Source organism: Rhinolophus sinicus, chromosome 14, assembly GCF_057876585.1.
Source record: "Rhinolophus sinicus isolate RSI-liver-muscle chromosome 14, RSI-T2T, whole genome shotgun sequence".
Lineage (NCBI taxonomy): Eukaryota > Metazoa > Chordata > Mammalia > Chiroptera > Rhinolophidae > Rhinolophus > Rhinolophus sinicus.
The window spans coordinates 187,038,399-187,062,919 of NC_142514.1; the positions used below are offsets into that span (position 1 = coordinate 187,038,399).

Here is a 24,521-nt window from a genome sequence, read left to right on the forward strand (position 1 = left end):
CTCATTGGGGGGGGGGGGGGGAACCGTCCCCCAGACAGACTGCCAGAGAAATACCCAGGAAAGAGGAAGGGTAGTGCAGAAAGAAAGAAAGTTCTCAGGGAGCTGCTGAGGACGTGAAAAGCAGGAGGCCACGGTGCAGCTGGGGAAACTGAGGCTTGGACTTAGGAGGCTTGTCCAAGGCCACAGTGGGGTCAGGGCAGAGGTTGATCACCCACATTCCTTCCGGGAAGGCCGAGTGTCCTGGCCTGTGCCAATGGGGGGGGGGGAGCTGTGGCTGCTGGCCAGGAAATGGTGCACTGGGGGACTGGGGGGCAGTAAGGGTGAGCCATGAGGCCAGCTTTTCTGTCTCCTGCCTCCACATCAGGAGAGTCCCAGATGACAGGCCAGCTGGGCACTGCCCTGAGCGTCAGCCCTGATGCCAGCTCCAGGTTTCAGCTCCGGTACAGACTTAGCTCTGACTTCCTTCCCACAGTGGTGGCCAACTGGCAGCAAAATCCCCCAGATACCACACAGGCCTAAGGGTTGCCCCCTGCCCCCCACGATGGATAGAAGGGTCCAGAATTCCTGCAGATCCCTCAGAGGCCACCTGACCAATGCCCTCCTCTCAGTGATGGAGAAACCGGGTCCCTCAAATGGGAGGGGATGTGATTTCACAAACTCTTGTAGAACTTAGGTGCACAGATGGGACATGTCTGCTGATGGGCCACCCTGACACCCCAGCTGTGATGGGCTGCCTACTCTTCTGACATCAGTGAGGGGTCTCCCTACAGATGAGGCTCGGCCCCTTAGCCAGAGAATCCTGTTCCAGCCCTGTCACCTGGACCATGGGGACGAGGATGGAGAGAGAAAGGCTCTGATGGCACTGCTGACCCTGTGGCTGACCACAGCCCCCTCCCATCACCCCTGTTTATCCATTTTGTGCAATCACAGCTACCGCTGACTGCTGGGTGCCAGCCCAAGCTGGGGGCTAGATGGCCAGACATGGGTCTCCTCCCAGCGTCTCTCCCTGGGTGCTCCCTCACCCTGGTGGGGCTTGACCCACATAACCAAGTCTAGCCAAGCGCCTCCTGGGTGCTGTGCTATTTCTAGGGCTCCCGCGGGGTTAGAGGGCTGAGCTCTGGCCATGCTGTCATCATCCGCCTTGATGGGTGGCCACTACATGGGGTCCTGGAAAGGGTTGTTCAGGTAAGTGATCTGTGGGCAAGAACAGGTTGGCAGCAAAGGCCACCTCGTGCTCAGATGGGCAGACCCGAGTCATGGGGTGTGTCTGCTGCCACTGGAAGCATATGGGTGGACAGACAGATGTCCTATAGCATGGATACTCCAAAGGTTCCTGCTCTTCCCCTCGGGTTGCTGGAAAACGGCTGTCCTGCTGGGACTACATTCCCCAGACTCCTCTGGGTAGAGCCATGTGACTCATTCTCTCCAATGGGAGGAACAAAGGGATGTGTGTGTCACTTCCAGGCTGGAGTAGTTAAGTGCTGGGGCTGGTCTTCAGGCCTGGGAGAGGGCCCTGCCCCGATAGACTGCGCCCCCATCCTGGCACAGAGAGGGCCTCAGGGGAAGGGGCCATGAGATAGAGGGACAGTTCTCCTGGTGGGGGACCCAGCTGACAGGACTGAGGACCAGAGCAGGAGGCTGGAGGGAGACGCAGCCACCTTGTCTCTGACACACCTCCACCTGAAAACTGCAAACGTGCACACCGGCTGTTACCAGGCCTGGCGACCTCAGACAGACTGGGACGGAGCATCTCAGAACCACACACAGGCTGCCGACTGCCCAGACGATCCCAACGCGCCAGAGCCGGGCTGTGTCTCACTGCCCGCCCCATCGCTGCCTGGTCAGCGTGGTTTCATCAAACTGGGGTCGTGGGTTTGGCATCTCAGCTTTCTCACTTAGCAACTCATCACAGGTGTCCTGCAGAGCAGTGGACAGCCATCGGGCTCATTTGCATCACGCGCTAGGACTGCACAATGCCCCGTACCTGGGCGGTGTCTCTGTTGAGTCAACTCTCTCATTATAGTCAGGTGGCTCCTGGTTCTGGCTGTTACACACTAGAGTGGGATGACTATGTCCTCATATGTAAATCCCCAGCCTGGTGCATTCCTTCCTGAAAGTAGAGATGCTGGATCAAAGGGTACATGTATTTTTAATGCCAATAGACAGACGTTGCTAGACTCCTTTCCAGAAGCTCTGTGACCGCATTAATTCACATCCTCACTGGCAAAATTTAAGAATACCCGTTTTCCCACATCCACGCCAGCATGGAGTATTATCATTTTCTTAAATTTTGACATCAGTTGCATTCCCCTGGCCACTGGGGAGGATGGGCATCTGCCCACAGAGGGCGATTGGCAAAAGCTGGGCCTCCTATTGAAAGACACCTCCTGAGCCAAGCTCCTGGCAGGGTCTTTGGGGGCTGCCCTGGCCGTACAATGATGGGCACAACTTCCCAGCGGCCGCAAGCAGCCCAGGCCTGACGGTTTGACCTCAGGCTCCCTCCAGAAGCACAGCAGCTCCATCCCAGGAGGCCATCGAGTCTCCTCGGTGCTAGCAGGGCGCAGGGACTCCCTGGCAGGCCCGCCTACCTCTGCCCGGGAATGGGGGTGGTGGTGTTCAGCGTCAACTGACGCTTTCATTATAGGTTTATCTTTGAAACCCTAGACAAAACAGGGCTTGTGTGGTTTGACTGAAGAGCCAGCACCTCAGGACCTCACCATCTACTGAGTCGGCTCCTCAGGAAAGAAAAAATACACGAACCTTAAAATAACCAGTTCCCAGAATAGCAACTAATGACGGCTTCTGAAGGGAGCCCTTTGATCAGTCAGAGCCCCACGCCTTTGCCTATTTACGGCGGTGTCACTCAAGAGAAGCTCACCAGCAAAGAGAGAAGTGTTGCGGGGCGCGGGGGGGGGGGGGGGTGGTGCAGAAGAAAGTAGGGGGGCTGGGCAAAGTGGCAGGGTGGAGGGGGAGCAGGGCTGGCGGTGCCTGTTTGAGGTCGCCCGACTTTCTGATGCAACCAGCCTGAGCTGATGGTGAGGTGCTTGATGGAGTCCAAGGTGGCCTGGTGCTCGGGGGCAATGGCAATGCAGCCTCACGCGGCCAGCGCTGCTCCTGACAGCCTCCTGGGAGCCGAGGCCAGTGGGAGACCCATGTGGGTGTAAGAACAGAATCCCAGGTGGATGGGCCTTAGGGGCCTCAGGGACACGTGGGCCATGGGCTCGGGGGGCTTAAGGGAGGGAATTCAGGGGGGATTCTAGGGAATGGGAGCCCAGGAGGGGTCTGCAAGGATGAGTTTCTGTTGGGGGAAAGGGGGGGAGGGAAGGGGTGCTGGGGGTGTAAGATGCTGCTTTCCCCACCAGCTGCCCCTTGTCTGCCCTGCACCAGGTACTCATTCATCCTGTGGGTGTTTGCCGAGCACGTCCCTGGGCCTGGCCTGGGTCAGATGCCAGGGGACCACAATCGGTCCTCCTGAGAGTACATGACAGCCTAGAGCTGCCCTGTCCATCAGCCTAATCACCAGCCCCGTCTCCCCACAGAGCACTTGAAATGTGGCTCGAGAGACCGAGGAACTGAATTTTAATCTGATTTAATTTTAACAAATTCAAATTTAAATACAGATCCCCAATTGAGTTGTTGGAAAAGTCGTTGTTTGGAGTGACATAGGTATGAGAATCTCCTTTTTCTAACTGTAAATTTTTTGACATCTCAATGCAGACCAGTTCGTCCTTATGAAAACAACATCCGATTTGAGATGTGCCATGTGTGTAAAACACACTGACTTATGAAGAAAATCAATAAAAAAATTGATTAAAAATATTATCATTTGAATATGTAATCTATTGGGTTAAATAAAATATATTATTACAATGAATTTAACCTGTTTTTATTCTTTTTAAATGTGGCTATTAGAAATTTTTCAGTTATATCTGTGGCTCCCATTTTATTACTATGGGCTATCATTGGCCTAAGTCAGAGGTGAGAACACTTTGCTGAAAGGGCCAGACAGTAAATACCATGCGAGTTGTGAATCACATACACTCTCTGTGGCACATTCTTCTATTTTTGTTTTGTTTTGTTTTTAATGTGAAAACAGATCAGTTTGGTTCATGGGCCACAGTTTGCTGGTCCCTGGTCTAGAGGCTCCTAGCGGAAGAAGGCCAGTTGGTCTCAGTATAAGTTAGCAGGGGATTCCTTCCTCCCCGAGCGGTAGAGGGCCTGGCAAAGAGTGACCTTCTCAGTCCAGCCTGCTGAGGGCTAGTGGCCCAACCCAGATCCCCTCAAATCCCAGCACAAGACCCACTTACGACTAAGACCCAAGGGACCAGCATGAATAAGACATGACTACTGCCCAGTAGCTGCAAGTTTCACAGGAGACAGAACACAGAAGGGTCAGGAACCAGCACAGATATCGGGGACATGGCAGCCATGAGACCCAGACTGCCCAGAAAAATCCCATCATCAAAATCCTGATTCTGTCCCCTGTAAGTGGATAAGAGCTTGTTTGATCACGTGTTGGAGAGGAAGACTCACTGGTATTGATGAACTAACCAGGAAACAAAGGAGGTTAGAGGCTGAGCACACAGTGAAAGTGGAACCCACAGAAGAAACAGGTATCCTGAAGGCATGTGACAAACTGAGTAAACTTGGGCTTTGGTTTTCCTAGTCTCACAGGTGACGGATGGTCACGTATCCAAGCCCAGGCCTGCCCCACGTAGGAAGTCTCACAGTGGAGCTCTACGTAATGCTGGGACTACGTTCCCAAAGTGCTCTACATTCAGGGTGAGGGTCAATGAGCAACCACCCACTTCTTAAGAAGACGGTGAAGAAAATCATCTTGTCACCAAGAGAAGTAGAACAATATTTGCCCTGAGAATTCACATCCACAAGCTTACCCATGCTTGTCTTAGAAGCCCAAATGCACACCACTTGGGTGGTCTGGGAAACTTTGAGCCTAGAGGTTAAAGTCCGGGCTGGGAGCTCTCCGAGGTGTCCAGCAAAGAGAGGAATAAACATGGATCTTCCCTGAGGACCTCAGCTTCACACTAGGCCTCAAAAATTCCCACAGATAAATTTTAACAGGTGTGAACTTATGGTTTAAAAGCAGAAAACCCTCAAAGGGAAGGAAACACTATGAATGACAGCAGGAAAAAAACCAAAAAACAGCAAAGCAGACTCACAGAGACTGTAGATACCAGAATTAACAGAAACTAAAAACGAAATAGCCATATTCAATCACGTCAAGGAAAAAAAATTTTAAGTTTAAATATACAAGTGAAGAGAAAGGTATTGTAAAATTATTGATCAAGTATGAATAAGAACCAAACAAAATTTCCATAAATAGAAAAAATAATTGAAATCTAAAATTCATCGAACAGATTTAACAGCAGATTAGATGCAGATGAAGAAATATTAGTGAACTGGAAGATGGATCAGATGACATTACCAAGGACACAGTACAGAGAAACAAAGTGATTTTTAAAAAGAGAGCGATTAAGAGTCATGGAGGGGAGTGAGATGTCTACCACATGTTGAATGAAACTTCCAGAAGGAGATAATGAGCAGAAGCAACATCTGAAGAGGTAATGGCTGAGGGAAATCCAGAACTGATAGAAGACACCAAACCACAGATTAAGGAAACTCACTGAATTCCAAGCAGACGGAACAAAAGAAACTCTCCATTAATGCCTCATAGTAAAAATGCAGAATGCTAGAGTCAAAGGAAAGACCTTGAGAGCAGCCTGAGAGAAGAGATACATCCCCTTACAGGGAGCAACAACTCACCTTCGTGTTTGCTCTCGATAGAAACAGTGGAAGCCATAGAAGAGTTGGATAGCATTTTCAATGTGCTAAGAGAAGAATCATTGTGGTGACGTGACTTAGGACCTACAGTTTTATACTCGGTGGACGTATTTTTAAAGAACAACAGTAAAAAAGTCATTTTAAAACAAGTAAAATCTGAGAGATTTTGATTTTCACCGAAGGAAATTCTAACGAATACTTCAGCGAGAAAAAAGTGAGCCAAGATAAATTATGAGTGACAAAAGAGACAAATTTAAACATGTATCGATTGTATAAAACACTACTAATTATGAATTATTGGGTTAAAAGATAAATACAATGAAACTAAAATAATATAACAACAAAGCATACAAGTCAGCAGGAGAATGATTGAAGCTAAAGCGTTCCAGGGTCCTCATTTTATTACAGATGTGGGTAGAGATAGCAATTAACTCTGCTATATATCCATTTAAAATGTTCTAGGTTAACCTTTACAAGGATGGCAATAGGATGGCTTCAAAACCAGTAGAAGGAGAAATGGAATGAGAAATAATCATTAATCCAACAAGAGGCAAGAAAGAGGAGCAAACTAAATGTTAAAAGGTTTAGTACCAACGGAAAGACAAAATACACTGCTAGAATCAATTCAAATTCATTAGAAATTACATTAAGTGCAAACGTATTAAATGACTTTTTAAAAAACCCAACCATACAGTGTTGACAAACGTCACCTAAAATGTATATCTAGGACTAAAACGAATTTAAAAATCTGACACCAAAATCAGAAAAAAACACAGAAACAACCCACAAAAAAACCTACAGATCAATATCCTTTATGAATACAGATATAAACATTAACAAAATACTAGTAAACCAAATCCAGCAACACATAAGAGAGATTATACACCAAGTGGGAAAGGCAAGGTTGGTTTAACACTCCAAAACCAATTAATGTATTACACCATATTCACAGAATAAGGGATGAAAACCATGTGACATTGCTAAAGATGCAGAATGGGCATTTGAGAAAACCCACCATCCATTCCTAATAAGAGATCGGACACATAGAAATAGAAGAAAACATCCTCAACCTGATAAACAACATTTAGCAGAAAACCCACAGCTGACATCACACCTAATGGGTGAATGACAGAATGCTTTTCCATGTAACAGTTTCCCTAGCCACCTCTACTCAACATTTTACTGGAAGTTCAAGCCAGCGTAATTAGGCAAAAACAGAAATTAAAGAAATCCAGATTGGAAGGAAAAAGTAAAACTGTCTTTATACACATGACCTGATTCTCTATGTAAAAAATCCTAAAGAAATCAATAACAATAAGAAAATTTACTAAAATTAATAACAACAAAGTCAGTTTACAAGTTTGATATAAAAAAGTAATTTTATTTCTATATATTAGTAATGAACAATTCAAAAATAAAATTAAGAAAACAATTCCATTAACGATAGCATCAAAAATAATAAAATATTTTGGAGTAAAGTTAACAAAAGATGTGTAAGATTTGTACACTGAAAACTATACAACATCACTGGAAGAAATTAAAGTAGAACAAATGAATGGAAGGATATACCATGTTCATGAATCCATATTGGTAAGATGTCAGTTTTCCGCAAATGGACCTACAGAGTCGACACACTTCTACCAAAATCCCAGCAGTCTTTTTACATTTTTTGGGTAGAAATTGAGAAGCTGATTCTAAAACTCATACAAAAATTCATAGGACTTAGAATGAGAAAGAAGAACAAAATTGGAAGACTTATACTACCCGATCTCAAAACTTACGAGAAAGCGACAATAATTAAGACAGTGTGATGTGGTTTTAAGGAGAGGCATATCGATCAACAGAACAAAATTGAGAGTCCAGAAATAAAACCACATAGGTACGCTCAACTGATTGTTGACAAAAGTGCCCTGATGATTTAATGGGGGGGAAATGGCCTTTTCCACAAACGGTGCTGAGGCAATTGGATATCTATAAGTAAAAACAAAACCAAAACAAAACCCAAAAAAACTTAACTTCGACTTTACCTCACAGCACACCCCTCAAGGTAAGTCATAGACCTAAATGTAAGAGTTAAAGCGATAAGACTTCTAGAAGAAAAAAAATAGAAGAAACTGTTTATGACCTTGGCCTAGCCAAAGAGCTCTTCGAGACAACATTAAAAGCATGAGCCATACAAGAAAAGTTAAATTGGACTTCATTAAAATTTAAAACTTTTGTGTTTTAAAGGACACGATTAAGTAAATGAAAAGACAGCCACAGAATGGGAGGAAATATTTGCAAGTCATATATTTGATAAAGGACTTGTATCTAGACCTATAAACAACTCTTACGACTGAATAACAGAACAAACTACTTAATTAGAAAATCAGCAAGAGAGTTGAATAAACATTTCACGAATGAAGACTATGAATGGCTAATAAGCACATGAAAAGTTGCCCAACATCATTAGTGATTAGGGAAATGCAAATCGAACCCACAATGAGGTACCATTACACACTCATGAGAATGGCTAAGATAAAAAAGACCAACGGTACCCTGTGTTTGCGAGGAGATGGAGAAAGTGGGACCTTTCTGCATGACTGATGGGAAATCAAGATGGTCCAGACCCTGTGGAAAACAGTTTAGATGTTCTTTAGCAAGTTAAACAGAAACTTACCACATGAGCCATCATTTCCATGCGTAGGCACCTCACCAAGAGAAAAGAAAACGTATGTCCATACAAACACTTGTAGATAAAAGTTCGCAGCAGCAGTGCTGACAATAGCCCCCGATTGGAAACAATCCAAATGTCCATCAATTGGCAAATGGGTACATGAAATGTGGCCCAGCCACACAACAGAGGACTATTCAGCATTACAAAGGGGAGAGGGGCGTGGCCATCACAGATGACCCTCAAATCACTACCCCGTGTGAAAAAAGCCAAACACGGACACCACACACTGTTTTGATTCCACTTATAGGAAACACCCAGAAAGGGCAAGTTTCTAGCCTTACGGAAGTTTAAGGGTGCAGAGACAGAGCGCAGACGCGTGATGGACTGTGGTTGAGGGTGGGCGCTGGCCGTGACTGCAAATGGAATTGAGGGGACTTTGCGGGGCTGTTGAAAATGTTCTAAAAGTTAGTTTTCACGATGGTTGCATTTCAAACTACAAATTTACTAAAATTTGTTGTACATTTATGCTGGGTGAATTTTATGGCATAAATTAAATAAATTTTATGGCGTAAATTATACCCCAATAAAGCTTGAAAAAAAGGTGTACAAACAAAATTAAGTTGTACAGCAATGATAATAGACTGGAAGGGGAACAACACTACCTGAGATAAAGAGGGAGTTATGTAATTATAACACATTGAACCCAGCGGTGAATACATCATAATTTCAATACATGTGCACCTAATCATAGGATCTAATAATATGTAAAGCAAAAATGGACAGAAACGTAAGGAAAACTTGACGAATTTCCACGGTAGTTGGAATTTTAAGATATTTCTCAGTAATGATAGATCCTATAGCAAAACATATTCCAGTCAGGGTATAGGTTTCAACAAAACAACTAACAAGCTTGTGCTAATGGACATAAACACAACACCTGCACCAGACAACTTCAGAATACATTGTATTCAAGTACAGAAGGTACATTTACAAAAACTGACCACATACTGTGCCCTAAAACATAGTTCAGAATGTTTCAAAGGACTGACAGCACACAGATCACTTTCTCTGACCATAGAGCAATAACATTACAAAGCTCTCACCATTATAATAACCCTGACAAAAGTCATGCTGATAAACAGCTCCTGGGAAAAAAACAAGAAGTCAGAATGGAGATTAGGAAAATACACAAGTGAAGGAACATTAAAAGCAAATGTCATTTATCAAAACTGGGGGGACGCAGTTTGAGTGGGATTTAGAGGAAACAGGCATGGCTTTAAATGAACACCTTCGCAATCTAGAAAGTCTGGAGAGAAATAATTATCCAACCTAAGAAGTTAGACCAAGCAACATATTATGTCCAAGTATAAAATAGAAGGAAGAAAACAAAGGGGAGGGATGACAAAACGCAACTACAACAGAGAAAATCAACAGGGGCAGGAGTTTGTTGAAAATATGAATAAAACTGGCAATAAGGAAGGGGCCCAAATACTGAAATGATAAATGCCAAGAAATCCGAACACTGCGATGAAATGTACCAATTCCTAGAACACACACCTTATCCAAACTGACCTGAGAAGAGCAGGAGGGCCGAACAGGCCCATAACTGCTCTAGTCACGAAGTCAGAATTAGAAATCTTCCCACAAAGAAGCGCCAGGCCCAGATGCCTTGACCTCTACTTTTCACCCAACGTTGAAGGGAAGAAATTCTTAATCCTACACAAAATATGCTAGAACATAGAAAAAAGGACCCTTCTCAAGTCATCCTGCCAGGCTCACATACGTTTGGTGCCCAAACCTGCTGAGGATGGTATAAGAAACATTATGTCACAGGTGAGCCTCACACATAAATAGTGACACAGACAATATTCCAAAGATAATGGTAGCAAGCGGATCTCAGGAGTGTTTAAGAAATAACATACAATGTGAAGGGTGGGGGTGGGAAGGGGGAGAGGCTGGAGACCACAGAGATGTCTGGGAAAATCATCTAAGCACCAGATAATAAAGGTGGGAGCTCAGCAGGGAGGGAGTGGGGCTGGGCTGGGAGGAGGATCCGTGGGGTGTGTGTGGGGGGGGGTTGTTGGCTTGACAATGGTTTGGGATCCTGCTTGTAGGCCTGGGTGGGTGGAGGCAGCCCTCTGGGACAGGGGACAGAGCAGGAGGAGCAATGTTTGGGGCAGATGCCAAACGAGGGGTCACTGGGCCTTCCAGGTCCCAGAGGAGGGGTCCGGGGCAGCTGGGGTGGTGGGGGTCCCAAGCTGGAGGGCATTCCTGGCCAGGAGGCGGTGGAAAAGAGTGTTAGGTGGTGGGGGGCCCCTTCCCACCCACACCCTCTGAACTGGGGCCTGGAAACCCAGGACTTCCCTGTATCCGCCTCTGAGCAATGAACATTTCCGGCAAGAACAGAGAAGAAAGAAATTCTCCCCGCCCACTGTGCTCCTCTATCAGCAAAAGCAGTGTGAGCTGAGCTTGCAAAATAAACAGGGCTCAACGTAAACACTGTAGCAGGTCCTGGGGACCAGCTAAGAATGCACGCTGGGGGAGAAAGGTTAAAGCAGCCTTCTTCTCCATCTGGTCCCAAGAGAACCCAGGGGAAGGGGGGAGGCGGGACGCCTGCCTCCTCAGCCAGCAGCCCTGACCGGGGTGGGCCAGACAAACCCAGGCTGGGGGCTGGGCAGGGGCCAGCGCTCTCAGGACTCCTGTCCCAGGGCCTGGACAGGCACCCTCCAGCTGTTGGGATCTGTGCTGTCCCCCTGACCACCAGAGCCCCAAGGCCTTCCTGCTCCCCCCACCCAGCCCCCACCTCAGCCCTCAGCGTTCATACCCGGCCTCTTTTCGAACAGACCCCTTATGTTTAGGACACACTTTCTGGCTTCTTCTGTCTCTCCATCTCATCTCCTCCACCCCAATCTGTGGCCTCTGCGGAGACCAGCTCTTCATCTAACTAGCTGTGTGACCTTAGGCAATTCCTCACCCTCCCTGAGCCTCAGTTTCCCCACCTGTAAAAGAGGATTTATTTGGGCAAATGAGAGTCCTTTCCAGAACAAAGAAGACAATGAGGAAGAGTATGCCGCAACGCTGGCGATTTTTAAACAGAAGCAAAGTGGTTCACAGCCCTTCCCTTCACGGCGAAACAGTGGGGTGGGGGGTGCCCCCCCGAGGGAGGGCCGTGGGCTGCAGGGGAGTTCTGTTTCTGCTCTCCACACCCCCGGAGTGCAGTAGACTGAACAGACAGGCCTGGCTGGGACAGGGGTGCAAGGTGCCCCAGGAACAGGGCTGGTCGGGGCTCTGAGTTGGAACAGAGGCTCCACTGCCAGGCAAGAGCTGTGGCAAGGGCTGCAGCCCAGAGGAAGTGCGTGGGGCCCTTCTCTGCCATGTGGCCCCCAGACATAAGGAGAAGGGGCCCCTGAACAAGTGAGCTGGCTGTGCCTGGTAACTCCCCACAAGCGGACATCCAGGCCCCTGACACTGAGAATGATGTGTTCCCAAGAGTGGGGGCCAGGGGCCGTGTACCCCAAAGGCCCCTCTCCCACTCCTCTCTCAGCCCCTCCTCCGGCAGCTGAGCGAGCCAGCCCTGGATGGGACCCCGGTCACAGCTGAGGCCTGAACTGGGGGCTGGAGCCTTGGCTCCCACCGCCAGCGCCAGGCTCCCTTCCGGCCCGAGGCTAGTTGGGCGGGGCTGGGGAAGGCACAGGGGCTCTGGCTGGGGTTGGCGGCCGGCTGGCACTGCCACTGCTGCTGGTCTGCTGGGCCCCTGAGGGACGGCGGCTACTGGATTTCCTGCCCCAACTTCCCGCAGTCAGCAGGATTGCGAGGGGGTTGTTTATGGTCCCGATGGCTGCAGCGATAAGTGCGATAACATGGGGCCCAGGACGTACCACTGTGCCCTCTGGACCTGGTGAGGCCCTTTCCCAGGGTCGGTCCCCAAGGGGGGCATCGGTCAGCGCAGACTGAGCTGGCTGCCGCCCACCACAGCCTCCGCCCGGGCCCAGCCCCGCTCCATGGGTGCCTGGACACACAGCGGCTGAGGTTCAGTGTGGACGTGGCCCTGCTCACGACCCCAGAGACCCTGGCAAATGACTCCACCTCTTGTGTGCAGTACTGGGGGATGAAGACGGCACAGACCAGTGTCCCTAAGCGCCAGGCGTGTGAATGTCCCGCCTCCCCCAGCCCTGAGGTGGTTCCTCTCCTGGGCGCAGAGCTGACAGGCCAAGGTGGGGCTGTTTCCACGCCTGCCCCAGGGATCAGGGACTCCTTTGGTGTTCTGGTCTGAAGAAACGTGTGCAGTAATTGGGATGCAAATCTAGCGCTGGCCCCACCTCAGCCCACCACCCTGACCTGGGCCGAGGGAGGGCTGTGTCCTGGTCCTCAGACCTCTGTAGGCTGCGGGGTGGCCGCTACTCCAGGGCACCGTCTCCTGCCTGTTGTCACCCCAGAGGACACAGGCTCCAGTACGGGTTTACAGGGGTGGCCTGTCCTGAGAAGCAGTGGGTTGAGCCATAAGAAAGGCTGGGATAGCAGAGCAGTGGGTAGAGCTGGACCTGGGCAGGAGGCGGGGGAGGGGGGAACGCATGGGGGGATGGGACAGCAAGGCCACTCCCAGGGTTGCTGGGGAGCCCAGGTTTCCTGCCAGCAGTGGGGGCTGGTCAGCAAATGCTGGTGTGGCCAGGGCTGTTCCAGGGCAGGGTGAGGAGTTCTCGTGAGAGGGGGGTACGCGGGTCCATTCTCAGGCCCTACCTCTGCCTCCTGCACAGGGGCCTGGCCTACTGCCGCTCACAGGGTGTGCCAGCCCCACACAAACCCTGAAAGCCAGGGGTATGTCTCGTTCATCCAAGTGCTAGAGCCCCCACGTTCCCAACCTGCCTGGTGGGCTGACCCCTCCCAGTCTCAGTTCCCATCCTGCCAGACAGTGACATGTCCCACAGGGCTGTCTGCCTGGGAAAAGGTGGGGCCCGGCCCTGCTCAGGCCTGTGCCAACTGAGGGGGGCCAGGCCCCACGGCGGGGCCCGGGGGTGGGTATCCCACTGCCCCAGCAGGCCAGATCCGAAGTCACAGACCCGGTGGGCACCAGGACGACGCCATCCCCCTCAGCCGGATCCCATGTACTGGTCTCGTGGCCTCATGACCAGCCCAGGCCCAGGGCAGACTGTGCAGGTGGGGAGGGGGCGAGGCTGTGCGGCAGCCCCGGGGCCCAGGGTGGGTGGGGCCATGCCCCTGCCCCAACAGCCAGCTGCAGCGGATGGACGTGGGCCAGAGCCAGGTGTTGCCGGGGAAACGGAGCGGCAGCACTCCCTGCCCAACCGAAATTCCTCTATTTTTAGCCTCCCAGCTACTTTCAGATAAAGTCCATGTAGACCTACGAGCTGTTGGGCAAGATAACTGCCTGCTCCAAACCACAGAGACTTCAAAGGGCGGCCCTCCCACTCCCCAGACCTCCCTGGGCTCCCAGGACGTCCTGGGAAGAGGCTCCCGCCCTGAGATGGAGGGACAGAGCCCAGAGCCCAGCGGGGAGTGGGGGCTTCCCGGGTGGCGGCACGGAGGGGGCACAGGGCTGCATCCCACCTGGACACCCAGCAGGGCCTCGGCGGTCACCCCGCACCAGCCAGTGTAGTCAGAACCCTACAGGGGAGGGTCCTGGAGCCCACAGCCCCTCCTCCCTGCCTGACGCACCCCTGAACCACCGGCAATGCCTTTGATGTCCCCAAGAGTAAGCGAGCAAGCACACAGGGCTGGAGGCCTAGGGAGCCACATGCAGCTGTGGACGCACTGCCCACCCTGCCTGAGCCGGGGGTCTCTCGGCTACTCCAGGGAGGGGCCTGCTGACACTGGGTGCCACTTGCCAGTAAGGACGCCACTTGTGAGAGGTCACGAACCAGCCCAGCTTGGACTTCGACCCTCCTCCTCCCATGGGGACCCACACCCAGCAGATGGAGTGGACGCGAGCCCTAATCATGGAGACCGGGCACGACATGCCCCCCTGAGTGCAGAAGGAAGGGAGGAGGGAGAGCCCAGGCCCTCGTGGACGTCCAGGTCCTGCTCACCTCAGGCAGTGTCGGGACAGAATCGGGACAGTGAAATGCTGCCGTGGGTGGCACTGTACTGACCCCAAGAACACTGCCCACCACAGCTGGCGTGGGGGGGCCCTGGTGCCTACCTTGTCTTCCAACCGGTTCAGGCGGGCGCCTATGGTGTTGCTGCCTCGGTCCTTGCTCTTCTCTGTGGAGCAAAGTGCTGGGATCAGGGCTGTGTGCAAGGACGGTGGGGGTGGGGCGGGGAAGTAGCTGAGGGTCCAGAGGCCTGAACTTAGGAGCTTCTAAAAGCACTTCTTCAGGAAGAACTTCAGCGGCCGGAGGGGCCGGTGGGGTGGGCTGGGGTGCCGGCCATGGGACGGTCCCTACTCCACCCTTTCCAGCTCTGTGACCCGAGAGCCCAGCAATGGGGTGGGAGGCACCCGCTGCTGCTGTGCGGCTCCACTGCATTCCACCCCCTGGGGCAGCGCTGGCCTGGCTCAGGCCCTGGGAATGCCCGCTGCCCCTGCCATCCTGGCTCCAGTGTAAGCTGTGGCTCCACTTGAACTTAGGCGAGAGCTACCTGAGGAGCCTGCCCGGCCCTGTCCTGATGTGACCACAGCCTGGTCTAGGGGACACGAGGACTCAGAGGTGGAGAACAGCACCCACCTGGCCGCTTGAGTTCTGGGCTGGCCACTCACCCCCCGTCCCCGCCCCCAATCCCCACTCTCCAGGTCCCTCCTTCACGGGATCCCATCTATGGCCTGGAAAAGCCATCAGAAGGGACCCACATGTTCTTGCATTAACTGAACATCCCTTGGGAAAGCGCATTTGAAGCCACTTTGCTTGGGGTGGGGTCCCCTGCCCCTCTCTGGCTTTCCTTGCCTGTCATGAACTTCGGAGGCCCCACAGCCCATGCTGATGGGGGGGAGAGGAGGGCACGGGTGGAGGGGCGGGCAAAGGGCCCAAGAGGGGCTGCCGTGCCCAGAGCGCCTCGCTGCGGAAACCCACCTGAGACAGAGATGAACAGGGAGGGCTTCCCGATGGACTGGTCCAGCCTGGGAGGGAGGGAGATCGAGACCAGTTCATGCTTGGCCTGGGCACCACGTGGACACCCAGCCTGTCGGTGAGAGGAGGGCCGACATGCCCAGCGAGACAAGACGCCCCACCTCTAGGAGCCACCACCACTGCCACCCACAAACCTGCCAGGTGCCTCCCAGACCCGAGGCCCATGCTCCTGAGGGGGCTGGGAGGGGGCTCAGTGGTAGGGCAGCCCCTTTAGACTTCCCCCATGGGCAGACAGGACCCCGGGATGCCAGTATCTTGTGGCTGCTGTGGGAATGCCCTAGGCTGGGCACCTCGGACAAACTCAGAGAGGTAGCCCTGCAAGTGGGCCCTTCCAGGGTGAGGCCAGGTCCTGAGCGGGGTGGGCTTTACGTCCCAGTGGTGGCTCCGTGACACGTGGAGCTAGGTTCCCAGGCTAGCCCACCGTGGAGGCACAGCTGGTCTGAGCCCGTGCAGGCCCCCAGGGGCCACTGCTTCCACATGGACAAGCCCTCCAGGCTCCAAGCCAGAAGCCAGAACATGCGGCTCCCACTGGTCAGGGTCCCCAGCTCCAGGGTCAGGGTGGGGAGACCCCAGGGGTCGGGCCTTGTGTCTGGCAGGGTCTCCTCTGGCTGAGGGTGTTCTGAGGCCGGCCAGGCCCTTGCTCAGAGGGGTGGGCTGGGTGGTGACATGTCCTGCAGCTCTGAGCAGTGGGGGCGGTGGGGGCTGGAGCAGGAAGGGAGCAGATATGTTTGCCCACGCACGTCCCCCGCCCAGGCCGCCCCGGCCCCACCGTGCCCACCTTCTCTGCAGCTCCTTAATGCGCACCATGAGGTTGAGGTGGCCCTGGGAGTACTGCTCGATGACGTCCCGCACGTCGTAGGGCTTCCGCGCTTGCTGCAGGCCAGAAGGCATGAGTCACTGCCCACTCTGTGCCCCTGGCTCAGCGAGAGCAGACAGTGTGGGCGCTCAGGGTCTTTGGGGTTTAAGGAGATCGCCCGTGTGGTGCGACAGGCAGGCCTGGCCAGAGCACATGCAGTGCCTGGAGGTCACCAGGGGCTCGGCCACCCCGCGCCTGGCTGCCGGGAGCTGGGATGCCCTGGCCGGTTGGCCGGCCCCTCTGGGCCTCAGCTTCCTGCCCATCACCTGCAGGGCCTGCCCACTCTCCCTTTACAGGCTACCAGTCCCCATTCTCAGGGAGCCTGGGAAGAGCTGGCGCAGCTGAGGGGCCAGGAGGGCAGCATGGCCACCAAGTGCCACCGGGAGGGCACAACTATGTGTAGTGTAGCCACTGCCTGCCTGGGCTCCAAGCTGACTCTCAACACACTCGCTGGCAGGTGCACCCACTTTTCTCAGGCTGGGGAGGTGGCCCACCATGCACCCTTCCCAGGCCATCTCCAGTGCTGGGTAGAGATGACCCCAGGTGACAGCCTTGGCCTGCATGGCCCGCTCTGGGTGACAGGCATCCCACTGGGGCTCCAAGGCTGCTGGGGCAGAGGGATGGTCCCACAGCAGGCCTGGGGCCATGGGGCAGGCGCCAGCTCTGAGCCCATAAGTACACCCGGGGCTCAGGTGTAATCACCAGAAACCACAACAGAGGGAAGGAGGCTTCTTATGATGTCAGAAAAACCTCAAGCCACATTTATGGCCTCATTCCCAGGAGCCCGTGGGCCGAGGGGCTTGCCCAGGTAGCAGCAGGCCAGCCGAGTGGGGTTTGCTGGCCTGGGAGTCCTTTCACTTACACAAGCAAGCCAGAGCCACGTGGGAACACTGGCCACCTCTCTCTGCGGGGCTGTGGAGGTGCGGTGGGGGAAGGGAGGGGGCTCAGAATGCCTCACTAGCACTGATGAGTGACGGGGGGTGTTACTTCCTCGTGCTGGGGAGGGTCAGGGCTGGGTCTCAGCCCTGGGGCCCTGGGGGACACGTCCTCCCTGCCCACCCGAGGCCTACTTTTCCTGGGAGTGCCACCCCACAAACGGGGGCTATCCTGATCGGAGGGAGTGGCTACCTCTCTCTTCCCAGAAAGATGAGGCACCCCCTCAGATGTGTGGGTACCTTCAGCCATGCCCAGGGGCTCTGCCCGCAGTGTTGGCAGATTAGCAGATTTCTTACAACTTCCAAAGTTGTTCTGCACCCCAGGAATGCCAAAGCAGGGAGGCGGTCTCCTCCCTACTGGGCGCTGGGCACCAGAAGTCGAGGGGGGCCCTGCCCCCTCAGGATCCACCAGACAAGTCCCTCGCAGGCAATACCTAGCCCCTCTCTGGGCCCTGAATACAGGCCCCTGAGATGGGGGTGCTGGGATAGAGCCCACCTTCTCGACATCATAGCGGTGCTCCCGACAGGAGGACCTGCTTCAGGGACACCCCACATCACTGAGCCTGTCATGGGACCCCGGGGTCATGCAGACCCTCTGGCTCTCCACACACTCAGCTTAATGACAGTCATACAAATGGCACTAAGGTACAGGCTAGTGGTAATACACCCGGGTTTTAGCTTTTCAGTCTGTAAAATGGGGGATGAACCCTACTCTTCCCTTCTGTGAGATGGGGAGCTGAGCCTTGCTCTTCCTTTCTGTGGGACGAAGATGCTAAGCCTCGCTCTTCCCTTCTGTAACATGGGGATGCTGAGCCCTGCCTCACTCTGGCTGGCAGGGAGAGAGTGAAGATAAAATAGTGTGGTAGATGAGGAAGGTGAGGGAGTCCTGAGCCAGCCCACGCCAGAAGAGCCAGAAGTGGCTGTGATGGGAGCTGTGGCTGAGCCCAGACTCTGAATTGTTCCCAGTGCACACAGAAGGTGGCCCTGACTTACGATGGTCAGCTTCCTGGGAGTCAAAGGACTCTGGGAGGTGTGTGGCACCTCCGGGCATGTGGGTGAGGTCTGGCTGGTTCAGAGTTCAAGGTGGTGCAGGCCTGGCCTGGGCCTACTGAGTCCCTGTGCTGGTCACCCAGCCAGCCCGGGGGGCCATGGGCCACTGCGTGCAGGTGACTGGGCACCTGAGCATGTTAGAGACCTCTGCGTGCCATGTGAGTGTGAGTGACGAGGGCGGGTAGGAGTGTCAGGGTAAAGGTGTGCGTGCCCATGTGTGTGCCCATGTGTGTGCGGTTTGCAGGAGCGGGGTGGGTGGGGCCAGTGAGCAGGGCCTCCCCTGCCTCGCCTTGTCCAGGGCAGAGACAACAGAAGGGGCAGCGATGCCCAGCTGACACCCAGGACCCCTGGGACTTCGCTTGGAGCGGACGAGCTCCCCTCAGGGTCTGGTCAGTGCTCCTGGGCCTTTGTCAAGTGGCTGGCTGGGCCCCGGCTGCAAAGACCATCTCAGCTTTCCCTCTAGAGCTAATTTCCTCTGGCGGGAGCAGCAGGAGGCTGAGATGAGTTGAGATAATGCTGGGCTGTCCAGACTGACCGACGGTGGACATGGGAGTTCAAGGCAAACTTGAAAGGCTAAGAGGCTCTGGCTCCTCTGGCCAGACAGTGGGGCGGCCAGCCGGGTGGGCAGGGGGGCCACCCGCCATGTCTGCAGTCCCTGAGGCTAGAGGGGGTAGGGTGCAGGCAGACAAACACACAGGCTGCTGTGGGGGAGGGAAGGCATCCCGACAGCTGGGCCCAGTGTAGAGGCTGCCCCTGGAGCCCCACAGAGCCCCTCACTGTTGGGGCTCCCTCCACTGCCCCCACCTTAGTGCGTCCCTCCTCCCTGGAGGCCTCCATGCTGCTCCTGGAATTGAAGGCCAGTTGGTGAGGTGGAAGCAGCCCCAGCCCCTGGCCTTGCTCGAGCCTCTGTACCCCATAAGAGCAAATTGCAGGCTCCCAGGAGCACCTCCACTCCCAGGGCCCCCTTGGGGTCTGTGCACAGGGGAGGGACAGAGAGCAGGGAGACGAGGTTGCCCAGCCTGTTTCCAGAGGCCTACTGGGTCACTCGCAGGACTCTGGCCTGTCTCCCAAGGCAGAACAGGAACCCTGAACCTCGAAGGGGGTGCGGGGCTCCCATTGATGCCAGCAGCCAGTTTCTTCGTCCGCACTTCAGTGACAGAGTGTCTACCAGTGCCCAAGTCTGCTCTATTCCATGGTGCCCGTCTGCCAAGGATAATCTCTGTTCTGAGCTAGAAACTGCCCACGTCACCCCTGAGCTGGGCCACCAGGAGCCTCAAGGTTCCATTTACTCTGCTGGGAGCCCCCCAGACTCTGGAAGCAGCCCCCAGGAAGACTGGTGTCCACCCTGGCACAGCCCCCCATGTCCCCACTGTGCCTTAGGCAGTGGGTCACGGGCTCTGCCCTCCAGAGGCCTGCTCTGAAGCCACAGTGGCCCAGCTTCTTAGGCCAGGGACCATCCTCATCCTGAAGGAGCTCCCACTGACCCCTCTGCCCCCCAGATTGATATCTGTGGTTTCAGCTGTCCCTGCCAGGCTGCTCTCCAAAAAGGGTGACACATCTTGGCTTTTCTCAGGGCCTCCTCTGGCTTTGGGGGACAGTCCTGCCCAGACCTGACTCTGGAGGGGGGTTCCTGCCTGGGAGGGTGCTGACACTGCCAGGAAGCCAGCCCCTCCCCTCCCAGGGCCCCTGAGCTCCTTGCCCTCTTCTGGGCACTGCCAGGGCGGCCCAGAACCCTGGGAAGGCGTGGCCACAGAATCCAGACGCCTTCAGTCCGGGGCCATCGGACCTCGCCTAGAACATTGTCGGGCAACCTCCCAGCAGTGGCTGTGCCTCTTGCCTTGACCGTGCGATGTCCCAGGCCATGGCGGGAGCCTCAGGACAGCCCAGCCCAGTGTGCTCAGACAGGCCTCCCCGGCCAGCTGATGTGGGCTGATGGGCAGGCAGCAAAACACCACTGAGGGACCGTGAGGGACCGTGTGTGCAAACCGTCCCTCGGAGGCGGCTGGCAGTGGCGCCAAGGGGTCACACGCTGCTCTGGCTGCAGGAGGACCTTGGCGCCAGGAAGCACCTCACCGCCGAGGGGCTACTCCTGGGGACCGCATCAGTAGCGGTCATGGTCGTGGAGGAGGCTGCCTGAGAGCTGCCGTGGGCTAGGCCTGAGGTACTAACCCCTCGGGCTCTTGTGCCCATTACAGACGGGGAAGAAATAGCCAGTACTGCCTGGGGTGGAGTCTACATCCAGGACCCCCACTAAGGCTGGCTCCATGACCTGAGTGGGTGGGGGCTTGCTAGGGGATAGTGGGTGGGTGAGCTCGTGTCAATGCTGCAGCCTGACAAGAATGGCTCTCATCCCAGCCCTGCTGTGACCCCTCTGGGAGATGTGAACAAGTCACCCCCACCTTCCCTGCTTGGTGACAGAAGCCCTAGGGGATCTAGCATTGCTGTGAACTCCAGGGGTCCCCCAACCCTGACTCTATCGGGCACTCACTTTTTAAAGGCACCCATGGCCAAGCCTTCTGGAAAGAGAATTACCACCTTGAGGGTCCCTTTCCCTAAGTTTGCATGCTGGGCCTCTGTCTTTGGAACAAAGACCATCCCCACAGCAGAAGGAGGGGGCTGAGCCTGCCACCAACTGGCCTGCTTTGGGGCTTTAGGCTCCAGGGACTAAGGGGCTGCTACTGTAGACTCACCTCTGGAAGGAAGAGTTGATGGTGAATAGAAGCCCATGGCCTCCAGCCTCACCTCGTCAAGGAGACCCACCTCTGCCTGTAAAGGTGGGCCACCGCCCAGGGCACAGAGCAGGGCCAGTTCTCCCCTCCATTTTCCTGACTCACACAGGGTAGGAGATGGGACACAAGAGCTCTGAGCCAGTGTGGGACAGGGTTCTAGGGCCTGGGGGACACCACTTCCTCCCCAGGTAATGTGGGTGGGCTCTGCACCCTCTCTGAGTCCTGTCCACACCACCTGCCCATTATCAGGGGGTAGGTGATGAGCCCCAGAGGCTCTGTGTGTCTGTGGCTCTGGGCTGGGTCTCAGGGGCCAGGACAGAGGAGGGATGTGTCTGTCCAGGGCCCTGTTGTCTTGGGGATGGATAATGAAGCTGTCACAGGATATCTGATGTGTGAAGGGTCAAGTCTCGGATGTGGTAGGGAATGGAGACCTCACAGCCTCCACCGTGGGCATGAGAGGGGTTCTGGGGCACCGGCAGAGGGCTCGAAGCAGGACTCACCTGAAATTTCTTCTTGGCCACAAAGTACTGCATGCGCCGAATGACCTTGATGGTGGCCCGATGGTGTTCCCGCAGCCTGCAATGGAGAACGGAGAGAAGGGCATGAGTGGCCACCCTGACAGAGGCTCGGAGCCTTCCCAGTATCCTCTGCTGCATGTGGGCTGGGCCCTTCTAGAAACAAGGAGAATGCTGAACCCCATGAAATGGATATCTTAGTGGCCACGTCCTGGGCATTGTGGGAAGGAGAGGAGGCTTTTAATTAGCGGCTGATCCCAGAAGGACCCTTGCCTTGCTTGTCACTCAGCAGTGGGGCGGGAATCAGGGTCCCTGGTTTACAACGGCTGTGCCCCTAACTCACGGCAGAGCCACAGAAGCTTCTTTCTACCTTGGGCTTTCAGGGTCCTCACAAGTATAATGGGGAGAGATACAGATGACACTTACTGCCCCTTTCAGCCACATTCTATGGCCACACAAACAGGCATGCACCTGGAAAATGAAGGGACTGCAGGACAAATTACCAAGGACAGTTACTCCCTGAGCCACTCTGCTAAGGGGAATGCACATCTCTCCTCTAAATTTCCTTCTAGAAACAAAGATCCTTCTAGAAATATTGTCAACAAAGGAAACACAACCATTGATACGAGGTTGGACAATTAAGTTCACAAACTCATCCTGGAAAAAGTGCTACGCACCTCATTGCTGAATATCACTGTGGTCACCTTCAAAGTACTCCCCTTGGGAAGCTATGCACCGATGCCAGCACCTAGTCCACCCTTCAAAGCAATTTTGGAACTCTTTCTGGAATGGCCATCAGTGCTGTTGTCGTATTACCCTTGATGTCCTGAATGTCATCCAAATGTCTTCCTTTCAATATTTCCTTTATCTTCAGGTAAAGAAAGAAGTCATTGGGGGCCAGATCAGGTGAGTAGGGAGGGTTCTCCAATGTAGTTATTTGTTTGCTGGCTAAAAACTCCCTCACAGACAGAGTCGTGTGAGCTGGTGCATTGTCGTGATGCAAGAGCCATGAATTGTTGGCGAAAAGTTCAGGTCCTCTAACTTTTTCATGGAGCCTTTTCAGCATTTCCAAATAGTAAACTTGGTTACCTGTTTGTCCAGTTGGTACAAATTCATAATGAAGAATCCCTCTGATATCAAAAAAGGTTAGCAACATCACTGCAATAAGTTCACGAACTTAATTGTCAGACCTCGTATATATGTGCATAGAGAAAAGACTGTCAGAAAACACATCCACATGGACAAGCTGGGGTTTTTGCTTTTAGTTCTGAAGCTCACATCCGACTAAACCTTCTGCTGAAAATACCAATAATGACCAGACGACGCAACACGGCCACCACCGTTGGGTGACAGCTTTGGAGGGTAACGAAGACCTGGGCGGCGAGGAGAGACAAACCCAGTGAGCCCACGTGTGCGCTGTCTGTCCTCCTCCTCCGTGGAGCATTTGGAGCCGGCTGTGGGCATACAGGCTGAATAGGAAGCAGGGACCCATGGGGCTGCCGACATAAGCAGGGGAGTCCAGGGCTACAAGGACAGCCAGGACTTGAAAGTACAAAATCCAGATCAACAGGGGACCACAGAGAAGTGAGACCCCTTTCGTACAATTTCCCCTTGAAGCACCTGTGGATTAACCTGTGCATGTGTGGGGTGAAATTCTGATAAACTGAGCAGAAAGCAGCTGCTGAGACAGCAAAAAGCTAAGCAGAGAACTCCACAGACTCAAGTCACAGAGGAGAGAAGAACTGGGGTTCAGAATCCACCAAGGAGGTGGGGCCCCAGCGAACAGCCAGGCTTTCAGTGGAGACCCCCTTCGCCTCAAATCATCTCAGTTGCTGCTTGAAGCAAGGTGCTCTGCCCTGCACCTTATGCAAGCCAGAGGAAAACCAAATCACTGTAGGAAGGTAATAGCATGCAGCCCCTAAATTTTCTTAATACACAAAAGACTGGAAACCAAGAAAAAAACAACACCATCATAGAAACAGATCCAAAGATGAGGTTGGTTCAGTGCCTTACATATTTATGGCTCCTCCATCACGAGATAGAGTTGGTTTTCCCAGTACTTGAATTTGGGCTGAACTTGACACTTACTGTGATGAAAATAATGTGGGAAGTCACACTGCGTATAACTCACGTGCTCTTGGAATGTGGCCATGAGAGCAAGCCTGAGCTGGCTAGTTGGAGAGGCCACGGAGAACTGAGGTGTCCCGGCCAAGAGCCAGTACCAAGCAGTAGACATGTGGGTGAGGCCGTCTTCGACCATGCATCCCTGATAAGCCACCAGAGGACTGCGGCTGCCTGAGTCACCCCACACAAAGCCAGCAGAGCATCTTCCTGGCTGAGCCGAGCCCAAATTACTGACTCACAGAATCGTGAGCAAGGAGGAGAGCTGTGGTATAAAGACATTAAAGTGAGGGGTGGTTCGATAGGCAGCAGTAGATCACAGTCAAGGAACTGGACTAATAAGTGGCATACTGCTCTATCAGAGTCCTGAAACACATGTGCTGCTTTTGAGACCAGACACTGGGCAGAGGCTGGAAAACGAGGCAGATCATAAGAGCCTGAACTTTGAGCACACTGTCATCTCCAATTGGATGAGACTTTGAGATGTCCCGGAGGGGTGAGTGAATTGTGCGTTGGGGAGAATGTAAGAAGTTATGGCTAGAGGGCAGACTGTGGTAGACTAAAGATGGGTGCAAATCCTTTGCAGTTCTCCCCATCAAGGGACAAGGTCTGTGTCCACCATGGTGGAAGTGGACTGCAGGTTCTGAGCTGTGGCCTCAAGAGACCTTGTAGCTTCCACTCACCCTCTTAGGCTGTCACGTGGACACACGTGAGCTAGGCTGCTAGAAAAGCCATGTGGAGGGCTGAGGCACCCTGGTGAGAGCCCGACAGCTCCAGGCGT

The 24,521-nt window shown here is 53.6% G+C and overlaps 1 protein-coding gene across 3 annotated transcripts in view; it reads right to left on the bottom strand.

Moving 5' to 3' along the window:
- Positions 1-24,521, bottom strand: part of KCNQ1 (potassium voltage-gated channel subfamily Q member 1) — a 307,298-nt gene that overhangs the window by 54,355 nt on the left and 228,422 nt on the right. For 2 of the 3 annotated variants that reach the window (XM_088789796.1, XM_019713688.3), the window contains 4 exons: positions 21,605-21,680; positions 16,313-16,407; positions 15,478-15,524; positions 14,613-14,674 (listed from right to left, as the gene is read on the bottom strand). In XM_088789796.1, coding sequence (XP_088645922.1) covers positions 14,613-14,674; positions 15,478-15,524; positions 16,313-16,407; positions 21,605-21,680 — 280 coding nt within the window. The remainder of the gene's footprint in view (positions 1-14,612; positions 14,675-15,477; positions 15,525-16,312; positions 16,408-21,604; positions 21,681-24,521) is intronic. The other variant, XM_019713689.3, reaches the window with a different exon arrangement.